The sequence below is a fragment of the Bos indicus genome, chromosome 16 (assembly GCF_029378745.1).
Source record: "Bos indicus isolate NIAB-ARS_2022 breed Sahiwal x Tharparkar chromosome 16, NIAB-ARS_B.indTharparkar_mat_pri_1.0, whole genome shotgun sequence".
NCBI classification, from domain to species: Eukaryota; Metazoa; Chordata; class Mammalia; order Artiodactyla; family Bovidae; genus Bos; species Bos indicus.
In genome coordinates, this window is record NC_091775.1 from 12,902,142 (window position 1) to 12,919,153 (window position 17,012).

Here is a 17,012-nt window from a genome sequence, read left to right on the forward strand (position 1 = left end):
TACATAAAGACTTTCATCATCTATATCCTACCCCAAACTACAGTGTCTTCTTGATTGAATGTAATTTTTCTGTCTTCTTGGTTGGGGTGGGGGGGCGGGGAAAGAAAGAGAGAGAGAGAGAGAGAGAGAGAGAGAGAGTGTGTGTGTGTGCACGTGCGTGCATGCATATTTGCGGGGGGGGGGTAATATTAAAGTACTACAAAATGTTTTATTCACAATTAAACCTGAGACTTAAAATCAAGTGAAATTAAATCAGAATGAGTAGAACACTTTATCAGGTTTCGACTTAAACTCTATTCAAGAACCATTTTGCTTAAGAAATAAAAAAATTGATAAATAATCACTGATACTGCCTATACCATGTACATCAACTGCATTACATATGAAGCACTATAATCAAACATGGAGGTTAAATAGCTTTTAGTAACTTTAAAGTGGATAGAAATGGAATTCAGTGGCAATATTCTGAGAGGTAGGTCATTTACTAAAATTTGACATAGTATCACCCCACTTTTTGAACTTCGGCAATAAAACTAGTTTTATTTCATTAACTTTACTCACTTAAATGGCACACATTTATAACTCCCAAGATATTCTTATAAACACTACCTAAAATAATACATAAAAAAAACAAACAGACCAATAACCTGGAAGTGTTATCACCTATTATCCATTTACTAAATGTAATTCTTTATACATCTATTATACATTGAAATTTCTTCTCTTACTTATTATTCCAACATGTTAATGTAGAAACCATGCTGGGGTCTTCAGTCGGCAATGAGCTGGCAAAGTGGCTTCGAGCTGGCCAGAACACACAGCACGTGGCATTTCAAAATTTCTAATCCAATTCTTAAGTCAAATTCAGTCATTTCTCCCCTTTTTATTTCTAAAGTTAATATACCATGGTTAGAGCAGTCCATTTCACATCAAATCCAACTGAATAATAAAAGCTCAGTCATATAATATTAAGGTTAATGTGATTATTTTTCATGGTTCTTTTAATTTTGACCAGCTTTTGTAAAGAATGCATTTGTAATATTATAAAATATACCACTGGTCTTAAAAAATTTCATAAACTAATTTATAAACTAGTAAGACTCATAGAACAGTTATCTGGAAGAGTGGTAATTTATTCCTGGCCATGTACATATGTATACCCTTATCATTACAGCTTCTATTATTAATACCAATAAAATAGAATTGCTATGTAATAAGAAATACGGCAACTAAATACCCCCCTCCCCACCTCCCAAAAAAAGAACAATGTCATCACTTTAATTTTATTAGGAGTCACAATATTTTTTATTTAGGAAAAATATTTCCTTCAATGTTCATTAGATAATGAATCTTATTTAAATGAATAATTTACTTTTACTTTTCTGTGTAGACCAATTAAAAAGTATGCCTCTTTCCTTTCATAAGCAAACTCTATTTGTCTAATTCTGCATGGCAGATAAGAAATTAATACTTTACTTCCTTCTACCTTAAAAATTATGAAATTTTCCTCTATGAATCAGTTATTTCTTTTGGACTGTTGTCACACTGCTGTTGAAAGAAAAAGTTAGTAAAGGATGGATACATGGGAAACAAATCATAAAGTATAAGACTAGTTTATAAGGAAATATATTAAACATTATTTAAATATTAAACAAAATATTCCTACATTAAATAAATAAGACTTGAATTTGTCATGTGGAACTCATAGGCCAATACCACCAATAATGGGGATGGTCTAGTGCAAAAGGTGGCCACAAAAGAAAAAAACAAAAACAAAAAAAGGAGGAGACGACACAATATTTAATTGTTTTCATATTTAACCAGTGATTTTCAATCCTTTTTGAACATAAAATTACCTGAAGGACTTTTTAAAAATACTGATGAACGGGTCTCATCCCAGACAAATAAAATCAGAAACAGGATTCAGGTAATGGAATGTTTTAAAGGCCCCCAAGTGATTCTAGTATACAGTCAGAGTTGAGAGCTGCTGATGGAAACCCACAAGCTTCTGATTGTTGCCCGACTCAGAAAGGTACCCTATGAATGAAGAAAAGGAGCTTTATTTTACTGGTGGGACAAGACACGGGTGTCTCCAGTTACTTGTGGATAAATCAAGCTTACTAATGTGTATTTCATTTCCATCAAAATATGTGCATAGGAGTCTTCATTCACTGTAATTCTATATTTTTAAGCTCCAAGATCAAGTAAAGTCAATGCTTTGTAATAAACCAGTTATACTGAAACTCCATCACTCATTCATGCACAGAACGTTTCCTGAATGCCTACTATGCGCAAGGCACTGTGACAGGCACTGCTACAGGACCTGGAGTCATGACAGAGGAAGAGTGATTGGCCAGAAGCTTGGTCTTTTTTTTTTTTCCCTTAGAACTAATGGCTATAAAATGAATTCCATGGACCTAGACAAAGGAATGAATTTTTAAAAAAGGAAAAGAAATTAAGTATGTATTAAGGGTCTACCCGAGTTTAAGATACATGAAATAGCATATTTGTACTTTTCCTAATGATTTCCAGAGCCTTTGAATACAAGTAAGGCAATTCAAGATAGAAAAATAAACCCTATTGAAAGTAGATGTTCTGAGTTATAACCACACTCTGTAAAAGTAAATTTCATACATAAGTATAAATACTAAAAATCTTTATAGAAAGGTAGTTCATGTCCACTTGTAGTAGTCTTAACAAGTAATCTTACATTAAAATATTACAGATTCTAGTCCTTGACTATTTCATCATGGAGAAAGTTCATACAATACATAATTTATTTTGAAAACAATTTATATACTGAGAAATTCTAATGTGAACAAATTTGAATTTTCAAGAAGAAAGGATGCAGAGAAGGTAAGAAGTGGGGGGCGGGGCACAATCTGTTCAAATCTTATACATATCCTAAATCCTAATAATTTAAAATGCTGACCGCTTTTTTCCTGAAGAACCTAGTAAATTTCATATGAATAAATACTTTTCCTATTCATTACTGACATGGACTTTTGTGGTTACTTAAAAAATAAATAATAAGTGCTTCTCATTTTTATGACAGCATTAAGTTTCAAAATGAGGCTAGGTAATGTCAGCTTAACCCAGAAAGGAGCTAAATGTCGGGGGAGGGGGAGGACGGGAATGGCATAAGATGAATGATCAGCAACAATTCTAGTGGTAAAAACTCTTTAGGGGAGTAAAGGGTCCAAGTTGCTTTTTAAGGAATAAAAGATGGATCAAGACTCAAGAAAAATGCTCATTCATTGTACCTTGGAGGCAACACTCTGTCTAAAGTACAGAAGTAGTAAAATATTTTACTAAGTTAAAATATAGGTTTTATATTTTATACGATATTGAATACACACATAAAAATACCAGTGTTTTCATCTTGTTTCTGTTCAGACACTTAATTAAGCAAATATGTTCTTTGGTGTCTGGGAGAGTTATCAATATTAAAGATAATGGAAGATAAGAACATGCCTAGAAATAGAAGACGCAAAATCCTATACCATATAAAGGAAGAATTGAAGGTGGACTTAAGAGAAAAGATAAAGTTACACTGCAGAAGGACTTACACATTTCTTTCCCCCGAATCATATTCTGGCTCCCAAAATAAAAAGTATTATAGCCTATTAGGTTTTTAATCTTGTGTTTTGAGATTTTTCAAGTGGAAAGATATCACAGATAGAAATATATCACTCTAAGTTTTAAAATTACCAAAGTCAGTGAGAAGAATGTACATTCATTAAACGTATTCATTATAAGTAAAGAAGTCTTGAAAAACTGAACAGTTCAACCAAAGCTGAAGAACTGTTCTTGATTTTTCATTATTCCTTTTTAAATAAAGAGAAAGTATAGTACACATACAGGCTGACATTTTGATTCATTCAAAAGTCACATCCCTTTGCTTGGTTTTTGAAGTTTCAGAGACTAAAATTTAATACCATTCATAACATAGTATTTTCAATAAAAGGAATTAAAGAGCAATGAAAAATCAGAAGCAAGATGGCTTAGAGAGCCTTATAACCTCTACATATACACACATTTGTAACCTGTATTTATTTTCTAGAGAAACAAATTTTAAGTGATGCTAATGTAACCAATGGAGAAAAAACTTCTATCAAAATATACAATTTCCATTACAGACTAGAAGACTAATATTAAAAAAATAGTTGTAAGCCAAAAAGTTTGCTTATATGGATGACAGGCATCATCCCTTTGAAGCATAAATCATCAAATAAGGTTTTATAAAAGATCGATCCGTGACCTTCTTCATTTTTAAGTTCTTGATAAATTCATAAAGCTTCAGTCCCAGTCTTTTGAGCATGGTGTATCATGGTATATCCGCGGTGTTATCATCTTAATTCAGATTTCCAGAAAAGCAAGAAAACAAGTAACTCAGAATCTCAAGTGGGATTTGTGCTTTACCATGTACCTGAAAAATATTATAATAGGTCATAATGATTATAGGAATTTTAGAACTTTTAGAATACTACATGTAAAAATAAGTATTGGTATTTTTAAAGCTTAAAATCAACAGTGGAACAGGATGTTTTGCTTTCTAAAAAGTAGATACTGTAACCTTTGGGAATATGAAGATTTCTGAAGTAAGCCAGAAAAACCATTCATCTTATTAATTTCTACAATGTAAGGGCTTCTGGCTAGGATAATAAATGATTCTCTTTAATATATTATCAATTACAACCACTGGGTTATCTCAATCATCTCTGACTCTGAGGAAACACATAATATTTGGAGAGAGACCAAGAAAGTTACAGGCTTTAGAAAGTACCTCAAATGAGAACAGGTTCAGTGGTACTGTGATCATATGCTGTCCTTACTTTCCAATTATAAAACTGATATTATTGTAAAGGGCTTTAGAAAAAACCAATTTATACTAGTAATCAGGATAAATTCAAAAACCAAATTCCTTTCACAAGCTACCAGGTACCCATACCTCGAGTCAGAAACCTTTCGAAAGGTCCTGTCAAAAAATGAAGGGACTGCTTAAAGCCAGTTCCTTGGATAGACAGAAAACAAGGTTCAGAAAAGTCACAGGGTTCATTAGAGCCAAATCACAAAAACAAGACCAAATCTGAGTCTTTGAACTCAGCTTTAGTATTCTCTCTACTAAGCTTTAAGCCCTTTCTCCCTTTGTTTCCAAAGTCAATACAACAAAGATACTTTGCTAATTACCTATTTTAGATCAACATCAAATTAAGCAATGTTTGAAAGGGGAGCTGCGGGATATGGTTCACAACTTTAAGGAACCTAAAATACAACTGAGAGACAGGAAAACTACTGCAGTAAAGCAGAAGTAAGTGCATTTTAGGATCATGATTACCTATCCAATGTTTCCCAGAATCGTAAGAAAACTGGTCTGTCCAGATGACGTTTGTGATAGCTGAGTTCTAATACTGTTACGTCCCATTTTTGAACATTTGGGTCCAGACGAACTTCATCATATTTGAGATGGAAGGCTTTAACTAGAAGTAGGAGAAATAATGTTCTTTATTCAAACTGTAATCAACATTATAAAAATATTTTATAAAGGAATAAAAAACCAACCACAGACAGTAACCAAAAAAACTTAGAAAAAAAAAAAAAGTTCAACCTTTCTTCTACTGAAAAAGCTTCATTACAACCTAAGTGATCTCTAAAATAGAGGCTAAGCACTATAGTATCTCCCAAAGCATTTAATTCAACAAAAATTTACTGAGGCTTATACACGTCAGCCACTGGGGACTGCAATGAAGAATGAAATAAAATAAAATGTGTATGATCCAGTGAAGGATAATAAGAAAATGCCTACTCACATAAAGCATGATAAAGGTAGTAGAATATCACAGAAACACCAGAGAGTAGTTTACCCAGATTACGGGATTCAGAAAAGGCTTGGATAGGTAGGGTGGCATAAGAATTAGGCAAACACAGAACAAAAGTGACCCAGTTAACAGAAGAGCACGTTCAAACAGAAACTGGTTTAGTTTAGAAACTAAAGAAATTTAACAAAGTTGTATCATGCAAAGTAACACAGGAAATGGATGAAGACCACAGAGGTTCAGAGCAATGTTCGTCCTAAAGGTCACATTAAGGAGCTTGCATGGTTGCCTAAGAGACATGACGACCCACTCTGCAAAGTGTTTCAGTTCAGTTCAGTCGCTCAGTCATGTCCTACTCTTTGCGACCCCATGAATCGCAGCAGAGACCACTGACACAGTATAAAACCTAGAGAAGAGAGAGCGAGCTCTGCTCTACTGGGGAGAAGAAGATACACATATGACAGGAAAGATTCAAGAGCATGTTCAAAGAGAAACTGGTTTAGTTTAGAAACTAAAGAAATTTAACAAAGTTGCATCATGCAAAGTAACACAGGAAATGGATGAAGACCACAGAGGTTCAGAGCAATGTTGGTCCTAAAAGTCACATTAAGGAGCTTGCATGGTTGCCTAAGACATGACGACCCACTCTGCAAAGTGTTTAGCAGAGACCAATGATACGGTGACTGCAGCCAAGAGATTAAAAGACACTTACTCCTTGGAAGGAAAGTTATGATCAACCTAGATAGCACATTGAGAAACAGAGACATTACTCTGCCAACAAAGGTCCGTCTAGTCAAGGCTATGGTTTTTCCTGTGGTCATGTTGGATGTGAGAGTTGGACTGTGAAGAAGGCTCAGCGCCGAAGAATTGATGCTTTTGAACTGTGGTGTTGGAGAAGACTCTTGAGAGTTCCTTGGACTGCAAGGAGATCCAACCAGTCCATTCTGAAGGAGATCAGCCCTGGGATTTCTTTGGAAGGAATGATGCTAAAGCTGAAACTCCAGTACTTTGGCCACCTCGTGTGAAGAGCTGACTCATTGGAAAAGACTCTAATGCTGGGAGGGATTGGGGGCAGGAGGAAAAGGGGACGACAGAGGATGAGATGGCTGGATGGCATCACTGACTTGATGAACGTGAGTCTGGGTGAACTCCGGGAGTTGGTGATGGACAGGGAGGCCTGACGTGCTGCGATTCATGGGGTCGCAAAGAGTCGGACACAACTCAGCGACTGAACTGAATGATACGGTATAAAACGTAGAGGAGAGAGAGACAGATCTGCTCTACTGGGGAGAAGATACACATATGACAGGAAAGATTCAAGAGGTAATTAGCAAGTGGGACACAGTAAGAAATGATGGGACATGGTAAGAAATGATGAAAAAGAAGAAGAACTGGAAGCTCTCTAGAGAAGGTGACCTAGAAATAGATATTTACTTGATATAAAAAGAGTCTAGCAAAGATCCTGAAAAACAGGATTTCGGGCAGAAGCAAGCTCAGAATGCCCTACCCAAGAACAACTCTCTGTAGGCAATGTCCTACGTGTAGATCCTACTCAGCCCTGGTAAAAAAAAAAAAAAAAAAATTCTGAAATTTATTTCAAATGTGATAATAAACCACTGGGTAGTTTGAACCAAAAAGGTGAAATTATTTTCACTTTCAAAAGCTATCTCTAGGGAGATAAGAGACTCCAGGACAAAACTTCCCAACAAATGTATGCTGCCAAGGTTGACAGGTGACCACAAAACACTGACTCTGAATCTTCCTCTTTGATCATCTATCTGGCTGGACCATCCTCGGCAGTTTATCACTGTATCTGCAATCAGTTTATCATCAGTGGAGTGTTAGTTTTACTTGTGCACATGGAGGACGTTTTGCTTTTCTTTCCATTTTTTGCTTTCTCTTCCAACATTCAAGATATAAACATTACTATCACCATTATGATCTCTAGTATTAGGAGTTTCTAAAGAGAAAAATGATTGACTGTTAATTGTTTTTAATAGCTCTTTATAGACTGCTTGTTCCATATCATTTGCAGGCTTACTGGCTTTTGATGTTAACAAGTAATCAAGGTCTAATTCTTGATTAAAATACAAAATAAACCATTTGTGACCCTCCAGTGGCCCAAAAAACACATAAACATTATTGCTAAAGTATTTGCTTTTATACATAAAGGTCTCCTCACTGAGTATATTATTTATTTTGAATTTAATTCAAATTAATCAAGTTAAACCAATTCATTAAAGGGACTGTATGTTATGGATTCAGAAAAGCCATTTTCAAAATACTTATTATATATGGAAAAAATATTTGTTTCTTTAAATTTTTAAATCAAATGAAGTCACTATTCAGTATTCTCTGCTTATTACACGTTTCTCTTTTCTGATCTTCTCATTATTTGTTTCAAATCATTCTTAAAAATACATGAGTTATAATTTTTTAAATGACTTATTTAAAGTCACAAGGGCCAATAATCCCCTTTACTAATTTCAGTAGATTTAGTTTACATAGCATTTATTTTTTACATTTTGTGTATTATTTACAGAATACACAATTTTTAAATTAAAACTGAATATCAGAGTTCAAAAAGTTTATGTCACAAAATGAGGAAACAGTTTCTTTCATCACACAAAGTATCTTATTAGCATGAAGCAATGGTGGCAAGCAAACTTATCTTTCTTATTCAGAAAAAGACATAGTTTTTAAGCCTCACCCAAAATAGAAGAAATAAGATTCTTTTATATATAGACAGTTATCTGGGAGTACTAAAGCAAAACTTTACAAAATTTGTTGTTGTTCATTTTCTGCAAACTGCATGACTGTTGTCAATACATTTTTTGCAGAAACAAAAAAACAGAAAAGGTGCTCTCATATAGCATTTTGGTAGATGATGGCACGGAAAATGACAAAGGGACAGAATAGAGAAGATTATTAAATCAGAAAATTTTCTCAATGATAACCAAAAAATTTGAAGAAATTGTCACTTAAAAATCTTGGACTTGAAGCCTAAAAAACAGTATTTTTAAAAATCAGTATCAAGCTCAAATTTCTCATAATTTTGAAAAGATTTTATTTGGCAATTTTATAGAGTTTAATATTTAAGATCTTCTCTAAACCTCTGTATTTTATTATGCAGCACAAAGAAAATACATTTTTTCACCAAGTACCCTCAGTTTATCCCTATGCTATACAGATATTATCATTTTCCATGTAGACTGGGGGAAAGGTGAGAAGCTATAACAGTCAAGAGTTAATTTACAGCAAGCAGACCAGCTAAAAGCTGGAGATGACATATTTCTAAATTTCTGGCTTATGCAAATTATTAAAAAAACTGAGGAAAAGAACAGTCTGGGGAGGATGGAGAACGTAAGACAACAGATTCCTCTCGGAAGAGGCAGAGTCCAATGCACCAATGGGACTTCACAGGGAGCCACCTGGTCATCGGTGAGACAGAGAGGCCCATACATCAGCCAGAGACATAACTTAAAACTAAGGACAGAGATGGTGACGGGAAGCCACCAGATCTCCTCGAGTGTCTATAATTAAAGCAGGAGAGAAGCAGGAACACAAAAATGTCACTGATGTCACTGAAAGCCAGAGGAAAAATAGCTAGAGTCTGAATAAATTTAACAAGCCCTCAGAAAAGAACATTTTAAGAAGAGGAAATGGATCAAGAGTAATATTATAAGGAGACCAAAAGTAGCCACTATCTGGATCCCTGTGGGAGCGGTTCAGCAGGTGAGCAGAGTACCACCACAGCTGCTTGTGATCAAACAGAAAGCGAGACAACTGTTTCAAAGGCTTGGCTGTGGAGGGAAAGAGGAAGCCAGAAGAAAAGGTGAGGGAAGAGGAAAGGGTTTTTTCCCATGTGTTTAGATGGAAGGGCAAGAGTACTTTCATTTTAAATGCTGGTTAAGTAAAGAAGGAAGGTTTAAGAGAAAGAGTAATTCATGGAAGAAAATCATAATTGTTAACTTAAAAAAAAATTCTCTAAGTCCTTATCTAAGTTTTTGAAGACTAATGATCTGAACAAAACCACAATTAAAAGTTATGTTCTTAATGAAATTTGGAGAGTATTTTTATCTTCAAGACATTCTAATCACTGTTTATTACAGTACCAGTCAACAAGGCAAGCAAGTAGGTAAAACACAACAAAATTAGTGTTCAGTGACATTTTGCTTTCATTAAAATTCCCACTCTCTCTGTATCTTTGACTTCTATTTATCAAATCTGTGCATTACTCAGGTTTTGGAAATAACAAAAAAAAAAACTATCGTCATATTAGCATTCATTTTAAAAACTGAATGAAGGTAGGAGAATGATGATTAAAAGCTTTCAAGCTTGGGCAGTTTTCGGCCTAAAAGAATGGTGGCACCACTGACAAAAACTAAACTGCTTTATTTAAAACAACAAACAGCTGGATTTCACAGTAGCACAATCTACATTCAAAATAACTAAAGATGTTATTTCTAACAAACAAACTTGTTTCATGAGGACACTTTTTAAAACATGATTTTATTACTGATACTAACTTCACTGGGTACTCAAATTTAATAATAATTTGAATATCCCTACGAATAAAAGGGCTTCCCTGGTGGCTCAAATGGTAAAGAATCTGCCTACAACGCAGGAGACTCAGGTTCAATCCCTGTGTCAGGAAGACCCCCTGGAGAAGAAATTGGCAACCTACTCCAGTACTCTTGCCTCAAGAATTCCATAGACAGACAGAGCAGCCTGACAGGCTACAGTTCATGGAATTGCTATTCAGTCAGACTTTAATTCTTCTACTTTTGGTGTATTAATAATGCCAAAATATGACCCACAAAAGATATGATACATGAAATTTACATATTTAATAATAGGTGTCTACAAAATGCTTCCCAGTGCCATGCTCTTTTCTGTGCTGATGACACGAGACTCAATGAGTCAGACCACGCTGCTCACATCCTGGAACTAGCATTACAGCCACGGAGGACTTACAATACAGATATAAACATGAGGTCAAGTCAAGCAACGAATGTTACCATGAGATCACCAGTAGAAAGTAAAGGCTACTTCCAGGACGGTCAGAGGAGGGGGTTCCCTAAAGGAGAGAGTAATTGGCTGAGATCTGAACAAACAGAAAAGGGCCACTTCTGCTGCAACCATTTCAGACAGCGGGAACAGCAGCCAACAGTCAAGTGGCATTGTTAGTTCAGCAAAAGTCAGCCTATTTAAAGACTGGCTGTATGTACATGCAACAAGATTAATGATTTCTAAGCAACCTACAAAGTAATTATTGATGTTGAAACATAGGCAATACTTCACTTTTAGATATAAATACACAGAAAATATTAATATTTCAAAGAAGACTTTTAAAATATTTCACAGGTGTTTAAAAGTAAAAATATATGGTACTTAATAAGAATCCTTTGATATACACACCACATGTACAGAGCCATAGATGGCTCTTTCTCTTAAATAATAAAGCATTTGTTAAATTTATTTTTAAATAATAAAACATTTCTACATTAGATAGGCAGTAAAAACAAAGAGAATCTTACTTTTAGCAAATATGTCAACTGGTGATCCATCAGGCAAAAGCCACGGCCAACCTTTGAACTGCCAAGCAGGACCCTGCACAAAAACTGCTACGACCCGGTCCCTGTTAGCAGAGAAGAGGAAAGGGAAGAGTGGAAACTGAGTAGCTCAGGCATTCTCAGTTACTACAACCCTTAGGGAAAGAGTCTCACCATCACTCCTGCAGTGGAGTCTCCTGTCCACATGTCTGTGAGGGAAACCACAGTGCTGCATGTCCACCATTCTCTTTATGTTACAGCAGTAGAGAACGTTAACGACTGCTATACTCCCCATGCGTTGTTTTTAACACCTAAGTCATTTAAACATAATTACGTGCACAGTCCTTACATGAGATCCTTTCAGAATTTTATCTCTGCCTGATCTATATTAGTGGGCCTATTTTTCTAAATGTAATAGGGAACAATAGTGTATCTGTTAATTGAAAAAGTTGGTTTTAAAATAAAATCATTTAAAATTCAAACACATCTTAAATGTTTCACTTTAATTAAAAATAGCATAAATTACAATAGTTCAGTATTTTGAATTCACTATTCACTAAAGCTCCAACACCTTATTTTGAGTTCTTCTGATTATCTGGAAAATAATCTGAGTACAGAAATCACCTAAACTTTTAAACTTTTTCGATTGTTTTACAACTATTTCACTCACTCTGAATTCTCTACTTTGTGTGTGTGTCTGTGTGTGCGTGCACACGTGCATGCTAAAGCAACTTGTTTTTCCCAGACATTTAACTTCCTGTTCCTAAAAAAGCACAAATCTCTTTCTGGGCCCTACATTTCATTAGTTTACAAAGTATTAATTAACTTGAGAAATTACAATAAAAACAACTACCATAAACAGTTTAAGCCTACAACTAAAGAAGTGGAAGCAAAATCATAACATTAACAGTAATAACCAACATTGTAAGATTTACTACAAGCATTCACAATGTTCCAGTGCTGGTCTACACAACCTATTCATGTCTATACATTTAAACTTCAAAATAATCCTGTGAGGTAATCTATTACCCCTATTTTACAGAACAGCAGAGTATGCTGGAGAGCAGGAGGCAGGACGTGGGGTGGGAGGAAGAGCGTGGAGAAGAGGAGGGTGTGGAGAGAGAGAGGGAGGAACCAATGACTGACCTTGTGCACCAGTCATGCTACCGTCCTATACGGGGACTGATAAATCATGACAACAGCCAACTCACTGTTATACTGGAAAACAGTTTTGACCTCATGACTCCCTTAAAGGGCCCTGGGAATGCCCAGAGGACCACAGACCATACTGTGATAATCACTGCGTTAGATGGAGACTTTACGCATCCAAGGGAATATTAAGCCAAGGTTACCTTCAAGTTAAAGACCTACAACAACATAGTTACTGTGAAAAACCACAGCTTAAAATTCTTAACAGCTCAAAATTTCTTACGGTTAAAATTAAATCTTAAATTAAAAATTTCATAGGATGTATGCTCCACACTGCCTAAACCATCTTTGGGAATGGAGCACACTATTAAATGGCCTCTCAATTTTATGACGTAACTTGCTGCACACACTAGTTGAAGGACAAAGGTGCCTGCTAAACAAAAGGGAATTTGTCAGACAGAGGTCACCCAGATCCTTCTGTGTCTCACAGGGTCAGCAGGGAAGCAGGATAATAAAAATACTACTCCCAGTGAATTCCCAAAAGGACAATTAACAGAGAAGAGAAGAAGAAAGATAAGGAAAATACTTTCCCTAGGTTATGACACTGATGGCCAGGGCCCAAGCTAATATACAATAGCAGTACAATGCACAATGACGGCATTTGCACACACTGCATGACCGTTTCCTGCAAATATGTGCAAACATACAAATGACATAACTTTCTACTTATTACAAGTTTTAAACACACCTGAAATTCTCATCTTACACTTCATTTGTAACTCAAAGTATCTCTGTTAGGTACTAGGGCAGAATTCTAATATGAGAGCCCTTAATTCTTCACTAAAATCTTTAACATACTAGTATTCTCACTGGCTTGATTTTCTAATATCTGAAGACTAATGAGTATGTCAAAGGTAAATTTCAGCTAATGAGTCAATGTGTTACACTCTTAGTATCAGAGAAATGCACACTCAGACTGTGTATTTTTATTCTGGCTTAGATTAATGAAATAATTTAAGGTAATTCATGTATCTGAATATATAGGCACTTTATATTATAAATAGCTCAATATTTTATTAAAGGATATTTTAATTCAATAAAAGAGCTGAACTGGGATGATGATGCTATTATTTTCATTAAATTATCCCCTCACTATAAAAGTAACAATGCTTTCACTTACCATTTCTTTACCAAGGAAAATTTGAATTCTCCAAATCAAAAAGCTAAAATATAGGCCCTCTAAAACATCAGTCTACTTGTTTTGTTCCAAAAGCTGATCCAGAATAAGTGGACAAGTGGAAAGACTTTTTACTGTTTTCCACAAGTTTATGCTTCTTCTTCAGTTCAGTCACTCAGTCGTGTTTGACTCTTTGCGACCCCATGAATCGCAGCACGCCAGGCCTCCCTGTCCATCACCAACTCCCGGAGTTCACTCAGAGTCACGTCCATTGAGTCAGTGATGCCATCCAGCCATCTCATCCTTTGTCAGTGATGCCATCCAGCCATCTCACCCTCTGTTGTCCCTTCTCCTCCTGCCCCCAATCCCTCTCAGCATCAGAGTCTTTTCCAATGAGTCAACTCTTCGCATGAGGTGGCCAAAGTACTGGAGTTTCAGCTTTAGCACATTCCTTCCAAAGAACACCCATGACCAATCTCCTTTAGAATGGAGTGGTTGGATCTCCTTGCAGTCCAAGGGACTCTCAAGAGTCTTCTCCAACACCACAGTTCAAAAGCATCAATGCTTCTTCTTATAGACATCCAAATTATATTTACTTAATACTAGAATGTTAACCGGAGAAGGCGATGGCACCCCATTCCAGTACTCTTGCCTGGAAAATCCCATGGACGGAGGAGCCTGGTAGGCTGCAGTCCATGGGGTCGCAAAGAGTTGGACACAACTGAGAGACTTCACTTTCACTTTTCACTTTCATGCATTGGAGAAAGAAATGGCAACCCACTCCAGTGTTCTTGCCTGGAGAATCCCAGGGACAGGGGAGCCTGGTGGGCTGCCGTCTATGGGGTCACACGGAGTCGGACATGACTGAAGCGACTTAGCAGCAGAATGTTAACATTATTGATGACTAAATTAGATACTAACACAGGTTTCAAGGATAGAATTCATTATCTCGAATTCATGATAAAATTTGGTATTTGTTAATTACACAAAAAATGAAGGACTACATAAAAGCATCAATTAACTTACCAGTCCTGAGGCATTAGTTTAAGGGGCTGGTCGACTACTCTGTAAGGAACTGTGACACTAATGGCAGTGCCCCCCGGTTGCATCTGGTCTTTTCTTCTCTGAATTAGAGTTTCATTTTCTCGTTGGCAGCCTTGTTTCTTCTTTTCATCTGATGGAACAAATCTTTTAAAAAATAGGGAGACAAAATGATTCTACAACAATCTTAAATGAGAAAGAAACTGTACTGTGAAATTACTTTTAAAATGATAGTTTTAAACCAAAAACATTATTTTAAAAATAAACTCACTCTGCATGTACAGAATATGGGTCTTTCCTTTACACGCCAAACAGAAGTCAAGCTCGCCAAACAGAAGTCAAGCTCACTTACGTGAGAGGTCGGTGTGTGTGAATCTCACATTCAGACGCAATTTGTTTGTGTTGCTGTGACACTTAGCATCCCCATGGTTCCATACACAACCACACTAATCCTTGATTTCTCAAATGCTAATAAAAGGGAAATTTTACTATAAATCAAAGATCACTTGAAATGGAGCTGATGTGGCTAGATAGAGATAGGTGATTCAATCCATCAAGGAGTGTCACCAAATACCCCTTTCCACAAGGTAACCACCATGCCCACCAAGATACAGAACATGTGCAACAGACCAGAGAAATTTCCTCCTGCACACTTCAGTAATCCCTACACTTCTTCCCTGACAGGCAACCACACAACTCTGCTTTCCATCATCACAGGTGACTTCTAGGAATTCTATATATGGAATCACACAAGAATGTACTCTTCCATGCCTGGCTTCTTTCATTCAATTTAACATTTCTGACATTCATCCATGCTGAGGGGCAGACTGGTAGTTCATTCTTTTTTACTGTTGAGCAAAATTCTATTGTATGACTCTGACACAATCTGTTTATACATTCTCCTGTGGTATATTTGGGTGGTTCCAAAATTGGGGTTATTACAAATAAAGCTACTATAAACACTCTGGTATAAGCCTTTTTACAGACATATGTTTTCACTTCATTCTCTTACATAAATACCTATGAGTGGAACTGTTGGATCGCAGGATATGTTTAACTTTAAAAGAAACTGTCAGAAAGTTTTTCAATGTGGAATAAATTATAAAGAACATTCTAAAGGCATCTCTGAGCTCGCTGCTGCTGCTGCTAAGTCGCTTCAGTCGTGTCCGACTCTGTGGGACCCCACAGACAGCAGCCCACCAGGTTCTCCCGTCCCTGGGATTCTCCAGGCAAGAATACTGGAGTGGGTTGCCATTTCCTTCTCTTGCTAGCTAGCAAGAAGTAAAGAATCCTTGGGCCAGAGAACTGAGTAAAGAATGGAACTCAAAAAGGTCAGGATAACACTGCAGACTTCAACCCATGGAAGGCAGTGGCAAACTAATTAAACTTAAGTTTTGTCTCTTATTTCACTAGACTCTTGGAAGAAGAAACAAATCACATATTCTGCTCAAGGTAGAGAATCTAACAGAAATTCCTTCCTTCATAAAGTTAGGACTCTGGGAGTTCAGTATAATGTAAACCAGAAATAAACCTACTGCCCACCCGTTTTCCTAACCTCATCTCAGCCCTAACCAACACCCTGACAACTGAAAGAAAAATCAAATCTCAGAATTGTAAACTGGACCTCATTTGGATTTAAAGCAAAAATTAACAACCCTGACCACAGTGGTTGGTTCAGAAATACACCTGTTACACTGTACAAGCCAGGCAAACAGGATTTAATCCCAGGATTTTTGCTGGAATTACTGGGAAATGAGCACTGTCTCTTTGTGGTGACTGGTAACTTGGAGTTTCTGATACGTCATCTTTGCCCCTGAAGGAGGAGAACCTGCCTAAGAGATAGAGGCACCAACTCCTGCTTATTTCATTTACTGAATTCAACTGTGTCAGAAGCCAGGACTTTTCAGTTATGTTGAGCCAATTATTTTTTACAATAAAGCTACTTTGAGTTGATTTTTAATACTTAACACAAAAAATTATCTAACAAAAACAACCAGAACTGCACAATTGCCTGGATGGATATCTGCAATCTGGAGAAATATTCTGACATCCACCGACTCTACCATTATTTATTTATTCCACTTAACATTCTATGACTATGAAGGAGTATGGATAATATGATTAAAGTCACCAGTGTTTAAACAAGTAACAAATCTCTAAAATAATTTCCTTAGTATAATATAAAATGCAAATGAGATATCATTAGACAAGTTCCAGATTTTAAGTCTATGTATCATTTTGAAAAATGAACAATTTTATCAGTATTTCCCAGAT

At 36.1% G+C, this 17,012-nt stretch overlaps 1 protein-coding gene across 1 annotated transcript in view; it reads right to left on the bottom strand.

Moving 5' to 3' along the window:
- Window positions 1-1,782: 1,782 nt before the first annotated feature.
- The window catches only part of CDC73 (cell division cycle 73), a 91,053-nt gene continuing 75,823 nt past the window's right edge, over window positions 1,783-17,012 (bottom strand). The window contains exons 14-17 of the mRNA XM_019976434.2: window positions 14,724-14,885; window positions 11,357-11,457; window positions 5,339-5,480; window positions 1,783-4,429 (exon numbers count right to left, since the gene is read on the bottom strand). Of these exons, the coding sequence (XP_019831993.1) occupies window positions 4,393-4,429; window positions 5,339-5,480; window positions 11,357-11,457; window positions 14,724-14,885 (442 nt within the window). The 3' untranslated portion in view covers window positions 1,783-4,392. The remainder of the gene's footprint in view (window positions 4,430-5,338; window positions 5,481-11,356; window positions 11,458-14,723; window positions 14,886-17,012) is intronic.